At 37.7% G+C, this 18,963-nt stretch overlaps 2 protein-coding genes across 2 annotated transcripts in view; one reads left to right on the top strand and one right to left on the bottom strand.

Moving 5' to 3' along the window:
• spg7 (SPG7 matrix AAA peptidase subunit, paraplegin) overlaps positions 1 to 790 on the top strand; it is a 15,997-nt gene extending 15,207 nt beyond the window's left edge. The window contains exon 17 of the mRNA XM_060858949.1: positions 28 to 790. Within this exon, the coding sequence (XP_060714932.1) occupies positions 28 to 237 (210 nt within the window). The 3' untranslated portion in view covers positions 238 to 790. The remainder of the gene's footprint in view (positions 1 to 27) is intronic.
• On the bottom strand, positions 684 to 18,963 carry cdh15 (cadherin 15, type 1, M-cadherin (myotubule)). The gene is made up of 14 exons (XM_060858948.1): positions 18,766 to 18,963; positions 11,112 to 11,273; positions 9,916 to 10,071; positions 9,587 to 9,731; positions 8,877 to 9,058; positions 8,089 to 8,217; positions 7,770 to 7,955; positions 6,960 to 7,204; positions 6,502 to 6,644; positions 6,181 to 6,414; positions 5,134 to 5,376; positions 4,849 to 4,994; positions 3,522 to 3,716; positions 684 to 2,293 (listed from the first exon to the last, which is right to left on the bottom strand). The coding sequence occupies exons 1-14, from the start codon at positions 18,817 to 18,819 to the stop codon at positions 2,093 to 2,095; spliced, it is 2,421 nt and encodes an 806-aa protein (XP_060714931.1). The 5' UTR covers positions 18,820 to 18,963; the 3' UTR covers positions 684 to 2,092.

The following is an 18,963-nucleotide window of genomic DNA, read 5'->3' as shown; positions in this document are numbered from 1 at the left end:
TAACACACCGAAATGGTTTTGTTTCAGTTGGCAAACGCGCTTCTTGAGCGAGAGGTGGTGAACTACGATGACATCGAGGCTCTGCTCGGTCCTTCTCCACACGGACCTAAGAAGAAGATCGCCCCTCAGAGCTGGATTGAAGCTGAGAAGGATAAGCAGGACATTGGAGAGGAAGAGCCTCCAGTACCCCCCAGAGCCCAGAGGAAGGACGACGATGAAGAGGAGGGACCAGCATGATCCTCAGAGGATGTAGTTAAAAAAACGGAATAAAATGATGTGAATCTCATCCTGGGAATTGTGTGTAATGTGCTTAGCATAACAGAAAAGAAAAGAAGGATGTTTTTCTGATGATCCGTGTTAAAGCTGGCACTTGTAGGAGAAAAACTGGTTAGTACACAGTTTCATTAGGACGGTAAATGGGATGTGATTTTACCTACAGTTTTTACACACAGTTGCAGTTGTGTAAGTTGCTTAAGTGCAAATGGACATTACTTAAAGTGCTCTATGCACTGTTTATTTATTTTGACATGGTGTATGTCATGAAGTCCCCTTCATGAGCCGTGTTGATTTAGAAATCATTATCGTCGCAGATGATTTAATCTGAACACCAAACTGTACATTTTCCTAACTGTACATGAGTGTTATAATATAGATGTTATTTTTATGTTAAAGAAATCTGACAGTACTGAAAATCTTCTTTTATTCTGAACTGAAAGAGTTATTTTTTACAAAATAGGTCATGGACAAGAAAATTTGCTGTATTGTAAGAAATAAATATTTAAAACAGAAACATTTCTTTTTCATTAACAAGAGTCACTAACAAACCAACAAAAGAATTTAAAAAAGGAATTATAGCTGTGTTTTGTGAGTAAAATGTTATACTGTCATATGAATAGTGATGTTGGATAAAAGCGTCAAAAACTGCAAATCTATATACAATCATATTAAAAAAAAAATCACAAAATCCTTGAATAATGCATTATAATGTTACAACTTACAATGTTTCTTTTGTCAGAAAATAATTTTTTAGTGCCATTTTTGAAACAAGGCTGCTTTAATCTTGCAGAAAAAAAACATTGCATTTTCATGTTTCATGTTTCGGTTGTTATCGAATAGGACCTTGTTGTTGTTGTTGGCTTTGTTAAGCCAGGACAGCAAGATGTTTCAGAAGGTCCAGGGGCAGCTGAATCCCGAGCTGTGTGGTGCTTCACATGTTCTTCCTCCTGACTGAACAGATTATCCTAAATTGCCCGTAGTTGTGAAGGTGTTTATAGGTGTGCTCCTGCCTCATGACCATGATCAAGCAGTTAATGAAGATGAACGAACGAAGTTTAAGAGTCACAAACAGTCACAAACAGATAGAACCAAATTCCTTGTGTGTGTCAACACACTTGGCCAATAAACCTGATTCTGAATGTTTTAAGATGTGGTTCAGAGTGAAATGTACAGAACTTACACTTGTTATAAAGGTTAAAAGCATCTGAAAGCTTTGTGTCAAACCCAGTCATTAGGCTTCTGTTCTAAACTAATGAAAGAAATGTCAGAAACCATGTTGTCTTAGCTGCTCTGAGGTGGCTATTGTATAATTTTTATTTTTAACCAGACACATCTTTTAACACACTCGATTCAACTTAGGGTTTTATATGGTGAACTGAGTGTGTTACAGCAGGAAAACATCTATATTGCATATACGATGTACCCAAGAATGGAAATAAGAATTATATCAGAGAGTGCTAAAGCTTACTAAGAACTGGGCCTGTCACTTCTGTCTCATTAGTATGCAATGATCAAGGTTTGCCTTTGTTTTTGTGGAAGATGAGCTGCCATGTCAGTCTGCTGAAATAACTCACTGATCCATAACGGCACTACGGGAGCAAAAAAAAAACAGCTCGAATCGTCTCCCACATGACAGCGTTGACCTTTCTAAAGAACACACCAGAGACCAATTTGAAAAGCTTCTGTAGATTCTCGATTAATGATCCATACACACACATCCATCCTCATCAGCAGTGCCTATGTCACCGACCCCAAATGTATACTGATGGGGAATGTTGAACCAGTCACGTGAGCTCTGAGTGTAGCTGTGGGATAACTAGCGGGGGTCATACATGTTAGCCAGTTTCTTGAAGCGTGGTCCCCAGTCGTTAAGGTAGTCGTAGTCCTGGTCCTCGTCTGAGGTGGAGGAAGCTAGGGAGCTCAGGCTGCCTGCCAGAGAACCGGTTCCTTCATAATCGTAGATCAGAGCTGTGTCAAACGGAGGCACGTTGGGGTCGTTGTCTGCAACATCCAGACACTGCCAAGAGGACACGATAAAGAGAAAGGTTCTGTGAGCTCACATGCATGCTAATCGTAGTTATAAGAATAAAAATTGCCTGCTAATCAGAAATGCAGTACTCTTTGTTCAGTACCTCATTAAAGATTATCCAATTCAGAAGGCACCTAATTGCATCTGCAAACTTTTGGGTATTGGTATTCTTGTATGCGCCCCAGAAAAGAATTATAAACACTTTCAACAAACATGATGGAAATTAGCATGATGGAAAATGTTTCAAATGAAAGTAAAGTAAAAGAATTATTCAGCTCATTCCTGATCATTCTCCAGGTAAGCTGGAGAATCTAAATTCACTATTTAAATGTACAGAAGTTAAAATTATTATTAATCTAAATTCACTATTGTTTGTTATTGAACATGAAAGCTAATGCTTCAAGGAAACTTAGTAGTATGCTAGTTAGCTGTACAGACTGATTGAAAAACTAGTGATTGATAGTGTAGTGATTGAAAAACTAGTGATTGATAGGGACAGCACTCTAAAAGACATATGATTGCTCTGAAATATGTTTCACAACAAAGTTCTTTTCAGTTAAAATGCTGGCCAGTTTGGTGATATCTTGGTATCAATTGGTACCTTTGGAGGATGTTTGGTACTAAGCGGCATTCAGAAACGGACAGCTAGAGAGTGCATCATCTTGTCTATGTACGTGGTCGGATAGTTCCTTTTCTACACTTGACAGAAGTCATATGTTGTCTCCATTTGTAGTCTCTCTGAAAAACCCATCCTCATAAGAATACCATCTAACCAAAATCCCTGCTGAAGAGGAGTGAGTACATTGACTTACTACATTACAAGTGAAAGTTTTTTCCTTCTAATTTATTTGCTTGGTGAAGAGGTGGGTGTTTAGTCTTCTTCAGAAGACAGCTAGAGGAAGTTCAGACTTGATGCATGTCTTCCTTGTATCTAAAGGTCAAGCTGTGTCATGCTAAAAGCTTGAAGGTCATGCATCTCAAATGATGTACTGGGTTTAAAAATGTTTACTGTTAATGGTTTGAAAAGCTTTCCATTAGTCTAATGCTATGAATTTCTGTGTTATTAAGCTCTTGTGTTACTTATATTTTATTATAAGTGCTGTTCATACGATGTCCCCATTTATCTCATTGTCTTCTTCATTCTTCATTCCATGTTTCAAGTATGAACCATTCAAATAATAGGTACCATTCAAATAAAGATTATATTCCCACGTACATCACTGATGAAGTCCTCAATGTCGGTAGGCTCTCCCTGAGGTTTGCGTGGGTATGCAGGCGAGGGTAGGTTATATGGAGCATCCTTCCGGAGTGGCTGCTTCCATTTAGGAAGACCAGATCCAGGTTGATTGAAGGATCCTGGAGGTATAACCATGTCATTTGGGGTCCTCAGAAGATCAATGTTGAAGGCATCCTGAAAGAGACAAAAGCTCTTGTGCTTATAACGGGAAAATTACCAGACCATTACTGTCTTTAAATTTACAGAAGTTATTAATTAATCTTTTTAATAATAATATTAATAATTTTTATTTTTTTTATAATATTAATAATAATATTAACAATATTATTATTAATCTAAATTCACTATTGTTTCTTATTGAACATGAAAGCTACTGCTTTAAGAAAACTTAGTTTTATGCTAGTTAGCTGTACAGACTAGGTTAATAACATTGTTTAACCTTGGATGTTCTTTGCTAGAAAATACAATATGATAACAATTAAGTTAAAGTTGAAGCAAAGGCTTCCAAACATTAGTTGTATATATATATATGTTTGTCCTTACTGAATGCTATGCCTGGAACTGTATTTTATTGGTTACTAACCTACTGAATGCTAAGAGAGCAGCCTGTAGCTTATTTGCTATCTATGAAAAACATCTTGAATCGGAAAGTAAAAATAACATACTATTTACCTTAGCTTAAAAGTAAAAGTTACCAAATAGAAAAAGTTGGACATTAGTGACACTTTTTCCATCCAGTACTGGTAAATACTAGTCAATAGTCTAGTCAATACTGGTTCCTGGAAGTAATTTTAATTATACATTAGGTTTATTATCTTTTATACAACTATGGCAGTTGTCTTTTTCTACAATGACAGGAGTACACTTTACGGTAGATCTGTAGGCCCTAATAAGGTAAAATACAACACCAAGGTGACATTGTAAAATATTTGAAAACTATTTTAAAAATGTAGACATTCCCTAAATGCCTTTTAAATGACTTTGTGTGCATTACTAGGAGACTGAAACTGATTGTGTCAGCTGCATGAATTCCCCAGGCTAATTCAGAACTTCTCTGGCCCATAAATGGTGTGTATCAGTGTTTCCCACAGAATCACACACACACACACACACACACACACACACACACACACACACACACACACACACACACCAGCTGCTGCTGTCCGCTCTCAACCTCACTCTGCACATACTGTGAGCTGTCACATGTTTCATGCTCACACAGCTCACATATTATATGTCATCACACATAGCCCACTGCTGTAGTAAAGGAATCGTGTTTGTGGGAGTTTGAGTTAACTCTCACCTCATCCTCCTCTCCTCCGCCCTGCTCATCGTAGTTCAGTACATTGTCACGCACATCGTCCTCTGATTCGCCAATCAGAAGGCCTCCTCCTTTCTTAACACCACGTCTGGTGCAGCTCCTCACCGCCACAGCAAATAGCAGCAACACTGAGCACAACATACACACATATGTATATCACATTTTAAATTGGACACTGATTATTTAGATAAACAATCCTGGAATGGATAAATGCACTCATGAATTAATCTCCAACATAAAGTTAAAAACATTTTTATGTATACTTACAAAACAGTAAAGCAACACTGGCCATAATGATCATAAGGGCAATAAAGCTAATGCCCACTCTGGCTCCAAAAATGGCTGCAGCTGTGACACTCATACACTGTCCAGCTCTGTCACATGGACACACCGTCACATTCACCAGTGCGTTGGAGGAAAGAGGTGGTGAACCCGAGTCTGATACCGTAATGGGAATGGAGAACTCCCCCTGGTCTATATCTATCACAGGCTGCAGCACCGCATGGGTCTCTGTATACATAGGACAGAAAAGCAGACAATTTTTTTTACCAAGAACAACTGTACAATGTAAAAAAAGAGCTAAAATGAATGGTCCAATTTGCATAGATTTGCATACAATTTTATTTTATGTTTCTTTATAAATTAATAAAATCTTTTACACCAACATTTTAACATGGATAATAATTAAGAGTGATTAGCATGATCCAATTACCATACTAACTGGTCCTTAATAACATTTATTCATTAGTAATGATTTTATTGTTACGCATGGCTAGAATGAAGGATGGATGATTGATGGACTAAACGAGTGGTTTTGTAAATTATAACTACTGGTAAAGCTATTTGGTTTTTACATCTAAGAAACAAATGATACGGATATTTGTACCAGTTTTGTTTTTACTTAAAAGCACTGATAAAATAGAGATTTGATGGACTGATGCATGGATTTGAGGGAGAAATTGTATTTATGTATTTATGTATGTATAGATAGATGGATGGATGGATTGATGGGTGTAAGGGTTGAGTGGATGGATGGGTAGATGGATAAATGATTGGATAATTGGATAAATGTAGTACGGATGGATGCATGGATGGATGGATGGAAGGATTGGGTGGATGCATGGGAAAATGGATGGATGGATGTAATACTGTGGGATGGATGGATGGATGGATGGATGGATGGACTAAATAAGTGATGGATTCTCAGACTGGATGAATGGGTGCTGTGATGGTTTGATGGATGCATTGATCAGACCCAAAAGCATATTCTTTTGTATTTACTGAAAGCAGAATTTTGATGGTGTTTTTTTGTACCATTGAGCTGTATGATAGTCCAGTTGGATGCCATGTCTCCATCAGCCAGGTCAAAGTTAAAGGGGTCTGCATGAGGGGCGAGGTCACTATCTACAGCGCTGATCAGCAGGCCCAGTCTGTGTCTCTCTCTGTTACTACACAGGATGCCACTCAAAGGGACAAGCACAGGGGGAAAGTCATTGGTCTCCCACAGCGTGATCTCCAGAGGGGCCATTATGGAAGTCCCACCTGCATCTGAATGGGGGAACAGCGATGAGTGCTGGATTTTTTTTTTTTTTTACTTAACATGAAAGTTTAATATTAAATTTGTTCTGCACTCACCCATGTCTGTGACCTTTACTACTGCCCTGTACTTATTGTTCTTGACATATTGGGAGCGGAGGTTGAAGTTCTTCCTGGCTGAAATATCTCCAGTTTCATGGTTGATCAAGAGCCATTTTTCAGGATCTTGAGTAATTTCAAATCTGAAAATAAATAAATAAATAAATAAATCTCTCATGTATGGCACTAAAGCAGTATTTGACCAGTGCAAACACAGATGGCAAATGATTAATTACATTTCTAAGTTATTTATTTCAGGTTTTAACTATAGAAATCCAGGTATAGTTTAAAGATTTTAGTATTCGGTTTTTACTAAATCTTGTACCTATTATTAGCAGCTTGATTTGTGGTATGATCTAAAATATTCAGTTTCATCTGGGGAGCTTCAAAATAACATTTTGAGTATAATAACATTAAGTATAATAATGGGCATTTATTTACAAAAAAATCTTTCATACCTGAGCTTGGAATTCTCAGCATCATGAGCGATTTTGGAAATGAGGACTCTCCCTGGTTCAACGGATTCGGGGATAGACACCTCTATGGGGTTCTTATAAAAATGTGGTGCTTCATTCTCATTGAGAACTCTGATAGTGACGATAGCGGTGCTGGTCCGTTCATATGGAGCTTTAATACTCAGAGGGACTTCATTCTCTGTTCTCACAATGAGCTGGTACTCTGCCCATGACTCAAAGTCCAGGGGCTGCAAGAGAAGAGGATGGAAATTGTACGCTTCAGATCTGAGCGTTAGATATCCTATTAAAAAACAGAGAACCTAGAGTAACAGTCCAAACACCCTGGAGATCAAACCTGCCTCTGATATTGTTTGTTAGTCCCTATTTGAATTTTTTAACTGTTGAATGGTTGCATGGTGTCCATGAATTCCCTCATTAACTCTTTCATACATCCAAGTTTAAATTATCAAATATCTTTTGAAAGCTCTTAAATAAGGCAAATACAATAGTTAAGAACAATGTCTAATGGAGTCCCTTGTTTTTGTCAACTCGGCATAACCAGATGTTTTATTCACAATGTTTTTGAGTAAGTTAAAATACTCACACAATCGTTTATTTTAATTTATATAAAAATGAAACAAATGTGAACATCAAATGACATGCATTTCCAATTTGCTTAAGACTTTTTAGAATTAAGTGAAATTCTGAAGCTGACAGATCTATGGCAGAAAAGAAAATAGCAGCCAGTCTACCTTCTACTACTCTTACTACTACTTCTACTACTACTACTGTTATATTGATGAAAGTACTCACCTTCACTACAGAAATAATTCCCTGGTTAGTGACACGGTCCGTCCGGATGGCAAAATTGCCAGAAGAATCTCCTTTAATGATGGAATAAGTAATCCTCCAGTTCTCACCATTCTTCTCATCTTTATCTGTAGCATTCACTCTGCCTATGTCCTCTCCGACTTTATTCTCCATGGCAAACATTGTGTACTGCAAACACAGGAGAGTAATCACATTATTGTGCTAAAAAGGAAGGTAGCATGTGTGTATGTGAGAGTGGATGTGTACTGTGTTTGTGAGTGTGTGTAGTGTGAGTGAATATGTATAAATGTAGTACATGTACCGTGGTAGGGTTGAACTGTGGAGCATGGTTGTTGATGTCTGTGATGTGGACGATGGCTCGTCCTGTGCTGGTCAGGCCCATTCCAGACATGTCGGCCACCTGCAGGGTCAGCCGGAACAACTGCACCACCTGGGGCAAAAACACAGCATTACGACAAACCCTAAAGCCACACAACAACATCTAGTGCTAGTGGAAGGTCTTCCCATTAAAAGTGAAGGTTATTATAACAGTAAATAGAGACTGCATCTGGAATGGGATGTTCACTGGTCATGTCTTCACATACTTTTGCCAATATACTATATGAAGAATGAACTGATCTACACATAAACAGAAGATTTCTGCCCCCCTAAGACAGTATAATCCAGTTATCTCAATTGTCTTGCAGAGAGGGTCCCCTTTAACTGTAAAATCGATTGATATAAATTATTTACATAATGTACAACAGAATTTTAACTATTGAGTCATGGAGCTTTTTATTCGTGAAGTTTATTTATCCTTTATTCCCTGTATCAAGATAACATTATTTAAAGGTCTACTTTGTTTTTGAGTTGTTGATGTTTGGATTAAATCCACTGAATTTAACAGAGCAGACCAAACTAACTAATATATATAATAAATCCTATAATACAAACTAATATATATAATAAATCCTTTTACCATAAAGTGGCTGCTACAAAGCATAACATCATTTGAGACCAATCTGTTTAAGACATTTTTGGTTATTTTACAGTAAAATAAAAAAAATCAGTAGCAGCTTTACAACAATATGCTTTTTACACAACACCTACATCTCGGTCCAGTCCCACGTCTCTGGTGTAGATCACTCCTGTTACGTTGTTGATGCCGAACATGGTCTTGTTGATGCTGAAAGGTGGGAAGCTCTCCTGAGCTGTTATGGAGTAGCTCAGGACTGAGTTGTCTGTGTTGGGATCATCAGCATCTGTTGCTGATACAGTCAACACTGAAGTACCTAAACAAGGGAAATACTGTAATGTAGATTAAAATGTTTTAAGGGGAAAATAGTGTTTTTAAAACTTGTGTTCTGTAAAACTTCAGCTGGAACAAAATGTTTATTTTTAATGTATGTACATGCCACATTTTCTATTTTTTATTCCCCTTTCTTAACATTTCTATTATACCGGGTATGATTAGATCACATTGACCTGAGAATAAGTTATATTACAAAAAGGTATGACAGCAACTGCTTTTTACAAAAATATACCACAAATAAGTAAACTGACAATACTGAATTACAGAATCTCCATGTGTTACTTGTGCAGTCCTACATGCTTACACACACCTGCTGGTAGCAGCTTGAGAATTGTTTTGTGCATCTTTACTGTTCCCAAAATACATAAAAGGTTGCTCATTTCAGATGCTATTATTCAGCTCAGCTGCTCAAAGTCAATATCAAACCAAACACAAGCCTGTCAGATTGTCACTCTATCATTTTGATTGTTCCCTAGTGTAGTTATACACATGGAGAATTTCTTTCTACCTGGAATGGAGAATTCTGCCACAGAGCCAACAAATTCCTCTTTGATAAAGGCCGGTCTGTTGTCATTCTGGTCCAATACGTAGATCTCGATGGTGGTGGGGTTCTCCAATCGCTCCCCACTGGGTGACAGGGCGAAAGCTTTAAGCTGAGGATGCACAATTATGTTATTGGTCAAACTTTACAGTTTCTTTACCAAATTAATTTTACTGTTAAATGCACGTGTCTCGTTTTTCTAAAGGACTTAACCCCAAAACATGAAACATCTGTTCACAAACTACTTCTGCACATCCCAAGAGAACAGTTTGTGCTATTTATGGGCTTCAGTGTACCGTGAAGCTCTTATAAGTCTCTCTGTCCAGGGGCTTCTTGCTCTTAATCCATCCTGTTTTATCATCTATTTCGAAGAGGTCCTTAGGCTCCTGGTCGACCCCAGGGCCCTCCAGCTTGTAGATCACCTCTCCAGTGAAAATCTTGTCAGATTTGATCTGCAGGCGGAGTAATGGAAATTGTTAAAGACACATGGTAAGCATCTTACTTCCCAGATGTGTGTTAGAAACAGGTCATCAGGTTGATAAGTGAAAAAGATGCATTGAATATTTACATATGAAGAAATATTTAGTGAATAAGTGCAATGTAGTTCAATAATAAAGGCAGAGGTAGTAGAAACTGCAGGACAGCACACAATGTTTTCAGAGATACTTAAATCTGCTTCAGCTTTAGAAGGGCTTTGCTTCAATGGATAATAACGTACACTCTTAGACATAGAGATTTACTAGGAAATCTCTGTAATATGTTGCAATTTTGATTACTATTATATTTATGACTGAACTACTGAAGTATTACCATTACATTTCTGATGAAGTACTGAAGTATTACCATTACATTTCTAACTGAAGTACTGAAGTATTACCATTACATTTCTAACTGAAGTACTGAAGTATTACCATTACATTTCTAACTGAAGTACTGAAGTATTACCATTACATTTCTAACTGAAGTACTGAAGTATTACCATTACATTTCTGACTGAAATACTAAAGTATTACCATTACATTTCTGACTGAAATACTGAAGTATTACCATTACATTTCTGACTGAAATACTGAAGTATTACCATTACATTTCTGATGAAGTACTGAAGCATTACCATTACATTTCTAACTGAAGTACTGAAGCATTACCATTACATTTCTAACTGAAGTACTGAAGCATTACCATTACATTTCTGATGAAGTACTGAAGTATTACCATTACATTTCTGATGAAGTACTGAAGCATTACCATTACATTTCTAACTGAAGTACTGAAGCATTACCATTACATTTCTAACTGAAGTACTGAAGTATTACCATTACATTTCTAACTGAAGTACTGAAGTATTACCATTACATTTCTGACTGAAGTACTGAAGCATTACCATTATGTTTCCGACTGAAGTATGATGATGAAGTCTCATATGACTTATTGTTGCATGTGGCAGCTTTAGTTTTGCTTCGCTCTCCTTCTACATGTCTTTGTTAATTACCTGGACCAGATACTCAGGGACCTGCTTGCTGTTTTCAGAAACACGGATGGGTGGAATTATCCAGTCTCTCTTTACTCGGCTCAAACCTGAAGTCTTTGTTCTCCACGGATACAGCACAACTGGGTTCAGGTTCTCTCTCCTCGACTGGGGGCTACTGGTAACCTGCAATGCATTTAAATGGCACTTTTATGGACTGAACAATAGTCTGCAAACATCATTTATACTCTATATGCACAAACACAAATATTACAGAGATCTGTGCAGCCATTTGATATGACACCTGTTATGAGAATTTGCAACACAGTGAGACTGTCATAATGTGACAGAAATATGAAGGCTGTTGGCTAATTTAAATCTGAACTCCCGTTAACGCTGAAAGTGAAAGGTGAAACAGTTCCCTGAGCCCCATTGTGAAGCATAGCTAATGTGGAATCCAGCATCTGCACTCTTATGAGTGAAAGCTCTCTTATGTTATCCTTCTGTTACTCTCTTTGGATACACACACACACGCCACATGCACACCACTTGGTCACAGACACTTAAATCTAGGCACATATATTTCCTTACAGTCACTTCCCACACAAACACACACACACAAAACACACTTGGTGCACTTGGCACAGCTGTCTTCTCGAGGAATGAGCTCAATTTCCCCACCCACGGCCTGCCACACTGATACCCACATTATTCTGTACTCTACACTCCACATATCCGAGTTCACAGGTCAAACTCTGAATCTCCTGCACTGACAGTAACCCACACACTCGCCCACAAACATATTCTCTGACAGCATAGGCTGTCTTCACCTGCTTGGAAAAGTCTGGACCGTGTAATGACCGAGTTAAAAATAAAAAAATCTTAATAATAACAGTATAATTTTATAGATTTTATTTTGCGCCTGTGTAATTTGTTGGAAACAATTCATGTTGGACAAAGCTGAGAACTCACAGCATATACCTTAAAAGAATCAATGTTTCTTTGAGTCTTCAAATATGTCCTTAAATACAAATACTTCTAGTCTATATATAGATATAATTAACTATTCATTTGACATTATTTTATGAACAAAAGTATTCTATTTTCATTTTGCAAATAAAGATTTAGCTTTAGATGTATTCATTGTATTTTCTGGAGTTGTTGCTGTCCTCTGTTTTCACTTGAAGGTCAAAGACCTGAGAGTAGAGTGTAGGAGTCATGGATGAAACTCAACACTGAGAACAGTAGCAAGCATGTGAACAGGGAATAAATTAGCCCCGGGTAATGGCTTTCTGACTAGGTCTTCTTCACAAAATGTAGTTATTGTGTAACTCTCCTTGTGCTCAATTCTGTGTTCTGGTATTAAAACTTGTGAATCGAACTTTAAATTCACAGAAAAAAGAAAATAGAAAATCCTTCAGCTTATATTAAAAAAGCTAAATTAACTGCAATCTATAAAATGTCAAAGTCAAAGCCATATTCTTTTCACTCATACATTACACTATGAATGGGATGCAAGTCTATCGTAGGCTGGTACACCACTGATTTTAAGAGGAAACTTCACCTAGAAGCATGTTTTTCATAAGTGGCAGGGACCCTAGAACATGTGATACTCCACACAAACAGTAAGGCAGGATCGAACCTGTGAACCTGTGAACCTGTATTGCTGTGCAACCTTATAAAGACATTTATAATATTGTCTGCTATCATTTGGAACCATCATGGAGAATTAAAATAGCATGCTTGAGAGAAGCCGCTACAGAATGGAAGTCATGCTAAACACTCCCAGGTTAAGCTAGAGCACAAATCTTAGCCCATTTTGCCTCTTAGCCCTTTGTCCTCTTCTACATCCAGTGTATCGCTTGGGAATAGCAGCACCACATACAATTGTCAGAAACATATCCAAAAAAACACCTAAAGATTTCATTTGACAAATTATTCAGTCCAATGGATAAACCCTGGTCTTATCTTTATTTTGTGATTGCTCCAGAAAGAATCTGACAAAACTACAAAAGTTTATTCCTACAAAAGAAAACTATAATGATATACAGCAAGGCTCTAGTGACTATCTGGGTGGTCCACAGTGTAGGCATGTTGATGTCGTTAGCAAAAGGGGGTTCAATTACTTTGCAGTTTTTTCAATTAACCATGCCCTTTAGGCCCAGTGACAGGGCACACTTGCTCAGTTTCCTTAAGACTTTATTGCCTGGTAAAGCCTATGACTCAGATTCTTTGATCCTGTAATATGACCTGCGGCAGTGAACAGTTGTAGGTAAGGCTGAGGGGAGGATATTATTTCTCTTTTTCACTCTGTACTAGATACCAGGTTTTCCAAAAATATTTCGTTCATATATGCCCTAATATCTGGATAGTTGCAAAGTTTCCCATCTATTGTCCTGATCATCAAAATAATCCATCCCTCAAATAAGCCTGTTAGAATCAGTGATGGAAAGCTAGCTAAGTGTTTCCTAATTTATATTATGTTTCACAAATATCTGGGTCTTGTGCAAATTCAGCTTTTGGACCATTCTACCTAGTTACCCTGGTTAGTACATTATTCTCAACACAGTGATGCCCTGTTAAACAACATCATCATCATTCAGTGAAGTTTTTACTGGGTTGGATTTACATTTATGATGCATCTCTTGTTATATTTCTGCTGACTCTTTAATACAAATGTTATATCAGGCTTGAATGCAAAATTCTATGTTAATAACTGATCCAATCCAACTTGGTACCTTAGGTAGCAAGTCCAAGCCTCAAATTATTTAAGCTCCAAACACTGGAACTGAAATACAGGCCCATTATTCAGGGTAACACAGCCAGCCAGCTCTTGACTATGAATGATCAAATATAATGCTTAAATTCCACTTGGAATGAGCAGATAATGTGTTTCAAAACACATTACAAATGCAAATACAAATATGATGCACACTATTTGTTGTTGTTGATATTTTCCACTGGTTTACCATTTAATGGAGCTCCAGGCTTCAGCTTGATTTGCATTGATGCAATCTTTCTAAGTGATCTCGGGGCTGCATGATCATCTGTGCTGTGATGTTTTTGTGTGAGGTAGCATTTCTGCAATGCCCTGGGATATCTCTGCTTGGGGATCCAGAATCAGTGACTTGATGTATGATATAATGTATGAATATATTTAAAGGACAATTATGTGTGCACTATAATTCATTTGTTGTTATATGATATGTTAGTAAAAAAATGACTTTTTCAAGCAGCCTTGTTTTTTTTTTCTTCAGATTGATAAAAACACTGGGAAAGAGCTTCAGATTTCACATTTACATTACACTACATTTATCCATTTATTAGAAGCTTTTACAAGCAAAATCAACTAGGGAAATACAAGTAGTGCTTCCTGATGCACCACAGATAAGGAAGATCCATTTCTTACTTCTGGTGTAAGTAACCATGTCTGACATGTACACTGTATATATAATGGATTCAACCTTAATGAGCAGTGTTTTATATTGCACTTTTCATTTTGTTTTAATAAACCTTCTACTGTCTAAAGTACTCTGACTGGCATGACTTTTGGCTTGCTGCCTACAGATGCTCCCATAGTAAAGATAAATCCTTCCTCAGCCTCACTGGGAATATGTGTCAGCCCACCAGTCTCGCAGACGCCTTCTTTCTGATATGGGATACAGTCAATGAAAGCTTATCACACAGCACTGTGGTCTGCTTTGAGACATACTGGCATAGATCCCAGACACGGAATGGGAAACCTCACTTTACATTATATTCCAGGTCTAGGGATCAAACGCTGCCTGATGAAAACTATGTGATAAATTGAATTGGGTGTGTTAGAACAATAAAAAAAAATGTTTTATGGAAGTATTGAACTGAGATGTGGATTCATAAACAATGCTTTCCATAAACCCCAAAACTCACAACATACCACACATCATCATGTGTTTACCACATTCACTTTGTCCTGCATTTAGCCACGTTAATCCCTAGCTTTACAAGAGTCATCCCAATGAAGCCACAGAAGTCACTATCAGCTGCTCCATACCAAGGTGGGAGGAATTTAATATAAGGACCTGATGTATTACATTTCTGGTGTGAATTGATTTACGTCACTCATTCATGGGGACTTACATGGTGGCCACTCCATGTAAATCACTTGGAATCAGTCGGAGGACACTCGCTGCTGCTAGAGTGGGCCCACCGTGGGCATCCATGGTATGACTGCTGTGGATGTCATTTAGACACCATGATGGCAATCACCACAAAACAGTTTTGCTCTCAAGTCTCCATCAGTGTACTGTACAAGACTTCTTGTTAAAACTAGAATGAATTTCCTGGTTATCCAGTTATTTTTTTTGACCATATAGTACACAGTTATAAAAGGGAAATCATTTATAATCCCGCTCTCCAGTGTCAAGATGATGCTTCCCTTTTAAGTCTGGTTCCTCTCAAGGTTTTTACCTCACCACCATCACCTCTGGCTTGCTCATTTGGGATAAAGGTCAAATTTACTATTTATATCCTGAATTTAGATATTTTTGTAAATCTACTTTGAATGGAAGTTTAATAATAATCATCGCTGCAATGAGGCTTTCTGAAAGGAGATATTATTTACTTAACATTTATGAAAGGGGTCTCCAGTGTCAGAGCTTTGTAATAGTCAGAGATTTAGCTGTTCCTTTACACTTCCTTTATATTTGTCATCATGGGAATAACAAAGGCCAAGGGATGTTAAGCTATGCAGTTTTGTTTGGGAAACACTTTATGTGTAACTTGTAAAGAGAAAGTCATAAAAACAAAAGTAATACCAGGAACTTTTTTGTATACTGTAGATGTACCACCACATGTGTCATTCTGTAACTGATAAAGAAATGTAATTCTTGGTAAATTGCTATGGTGTGAGTGGAATAAAATAGTTAGGTGATAACCGTGAATCTGCTTTGTATCAGGCAGCACTATATCACTATATTGTTGATTATTTTTCTTTAGCAGCCCCACATTTCCAAGCTAATCTCTTTCCTCACAGTCCTTCTCCAGTATTACGGCAGATGATGTGTCAGATACCAATGAATACTGACTATGTTTCAGTTCTGGAGGCATCTCAGGAAGCTGAACTGTGACCTACATATAGAGGGTTTTTTAGGTGGCTGTGTTTGTGCTAAGGTGAAATGAATTTATTTATGAGTGCAATATCCGTTATTTGTTGCTGGTATGAGCATGAGTATGTACAAAAGAGACCATGGAGGTCCTATCAGTTGTATCCTCCCTAACTAGAATTCGACACTACAGTAACTGTTATTATTACCTTTAAAGTTTCTGAACAATGTTTCTGGAAACAATCAGTATGTAAGCTATAGTCCAGTATCTTTACTGAAGTACACTGCAGTTTATTCCTGGATCTTATCGAGATTTAAACACGATAAGGCATTGCTGTTGTACACATTATTAAGAAGACTCTTTAAGATACAAGAAACAGTTGTCCTGATGAGTTATGTGCCTGTGTGTGAATCCCAGTGAAACCTAAAACCCAGTCAGTTCTTCTAAGAGGTTGTCTTTCTTCTCAGCATTTCTCTCTCTCTATCAAACCCATCCACCATTTGTGCTTTTGTCACTGCAGCAGTCCTATTTTTAGAGGCTGTCCATGTTTCACTACAGCACATGCTTGATCTTTATCCTTGCATTATGGGGAGTGCCCTGTTCAAAGTATTTTAGTGGGAATCAGTAACCAGTTGCCATACTTTGGAATTGCAGTCAGTGCTTTGGGAAGATACCACTAGCGAGGCTTACACTTCTTACACATTTGTATAATAAAATAAATGACAGTCAAATGATTTATCAATGCCATCTGAATTTCTTTGCCTTTACCTGAGAAGCAACATATCTAGTGAAAAACTTTTTTTTTTTTTATGTAGGTCTATGTTCAGCTTTCTGAGATGCCTCCAGTACAGAGACATATTCACTGTTCATTGGTATTTGGAACAACTTCCGCTGTGAGACTCGAAAAGGAACTGTGAGGAAATAGATTTGCCCCGTAAATCGAAACCCTCCAGCTGTCTGGAGTGATTGTTTCCAATGAGCATGAGTTCAACACTGGCTGCATTATAGACCGATTTGAATGTGATTTCACGGACAAGAGTGCTGTCTCTCTGTTTCCGCAGTTGGGATTACTGCGCAGGACAACCGCCATCGAGTAAACGCATCTGGGAACAGCTGCCATTCGTCATCACAGTCTCTCAAAGAGCCTTCACTGTACAGGAACGAAGGTCCAGTCTGCAAGTGCCAATGGATATGGTGATTTCGTCTGAGCTTAGTCCTTAGTGAGTTAGCAGTATCCATGGCTAAACTACAAGGAATGCTGTGAGTCTTCTGGAACGTGAAGAGGGGATGTAAGCACTCCCAGGTGCTATAGTTGACTGATTGCCATAACCAAAGGCTTCATGATCAAAGAAAGCATGCAGAAGGATGGACAATCTTGGCATAATAATAATAATAATATAATAATATTTTTAAACCAAAGCAGAAAAAAATACAATAGGTAAAGAAAAAAATTCAAGTGAAATGCTGAGTAACTGGTTAGTGATATGGAAGAGTTAAGGGTATCAGATAATGGCATGCCCAATGCTGGAATGCTTTGATGTATTTTCACCACATGACCAAACGCATATTTCACATAGACTCATCCATGCCTAATTTACACATGCCATGTAAATAGAGTCAAACTGTGACGATACAATTAATCATTAACAAACTGATCACGAATAACTGCATATAATATTGTATCGCTATAATGGGATCGAACTAGGAAAACAAAATAGGTGAAGATCTTAATAAAGACAAACATTTGATGGGTTGTATGTTTTCTCACTAATAAAAGTCCTAATCATCACAATATGCAGTGTTTATTTCTGTCTTGTTTATCTAAGAAATGACGGAGGCCTCTAAGTATAAAGGCTTTGACTACTTCTGAGTTTCACTGCAAACACAAACCATGCCAATAACCTGATTGTGATTAATGTTCACATGTTTATCTTCACATGATTATTATTTGTTTTTTCCCTCATTTATTCATTTTCTTCAAATGGCAATGTTGACAAGCTGGAAGGTTCATAAACCATATTGTCAGAATAGAACACAAATCATGAAATCTGCTATTGCTATTACTGATTAGCTGTCATCATCCTTTTAATCAGCAGTATTGCATATTTGGAGCAACCACCTCCTCAGTTTGAGACTGCTAGGCAGCTAATGGTTGACGTCAGGTCGCTGAACTCAAAACAGAGGAAGTTAATAATCCATTACTCTGACATGAGTCGTGATGTGTAGGTATAGATGAGTTGAGCAGCTGTGGCCCGGGGCTGTAAGCACCTCCTAAACTCTACATCACCATATCTGTTTCAAATGAGTCCACTTCAATAGCATTTATGTTTGGCTTATAGAGTTACTGCAACTGAATTCACTAACATTTCAAAGTAACAAATACACTTGGTAACAAAAAAAAACCAAAAACAAAGATTCAATGTTTAAGTGAAGCTGAACTCCATGAGAGCTTTGCAAATTTCAAACCCGAGACTTAGCACATACATAGCATATGTTATAATGCATCATGAATACGCTGGTTTTAGGGCTGAGTACTAAACCCTCTTTAACACTAAACAATACATATGCTAGAAGAAAACATTTTTATTCGTACCTGTCCAAAAGATGCCAACAGCACACACACTCCCACCAGCAGCATGACTCCCATTGTTTTTTGTGGCCTTTAGACCTCAGTAGTTGCTCTGTGTCCCTGGATCCCCAAGAAAAGACTGTCCTGGACAGCAATATAGTTGGTAGAGCGTTTTCTGGATGATGATGAGTACACCCTGCTGAAACCCCTCGGTCCCTCTCT

The sequence above is a fragment of the Tachysurus vachellii genome, chromosome 23 (genome assembly GCF_030014155.1).
Source record: "Tachysurus vachellii isolate PV-2020 chromosome 23, HZAU_Pvac_v1, whole genome shotgun sequence".
Lineage (NCBI taxonomy): Eukaryota > Metazoa > Chordata > Actinopteri > Siluriformes > Bagridae > Tachysurus > Tachysurus vachellii.
This window is presented reverse-complemented; position numbering and strand designations above follow the sequence as displayed.

Excerpts from the sequence above, each read along its gene's own strand:
- cdh15 (XM_060858948.1), bottom strand. The coding sequence starts at position 18,819 with ATGGGAGTCATGCTGCTGGTGGGAGTGTGTGTGCTGTTGGCATCTTTT. Across the intron at positions 6,415-6,501 it reads AGTAAAGGTCACAGACATGG|ATGCAGGTGGGACTTCCATA; the intron begins GTGAGTGCAGAA and ends TCCCCCATTCAG. Across the intron at positions 4,995-5,133 it reads CAGTGTTGCTTTACTGTTTT|TGTTGCTGCTATTTGCTGTG; the intron begins GTAAGTATACAT and ends TGTTGTGCTCAG.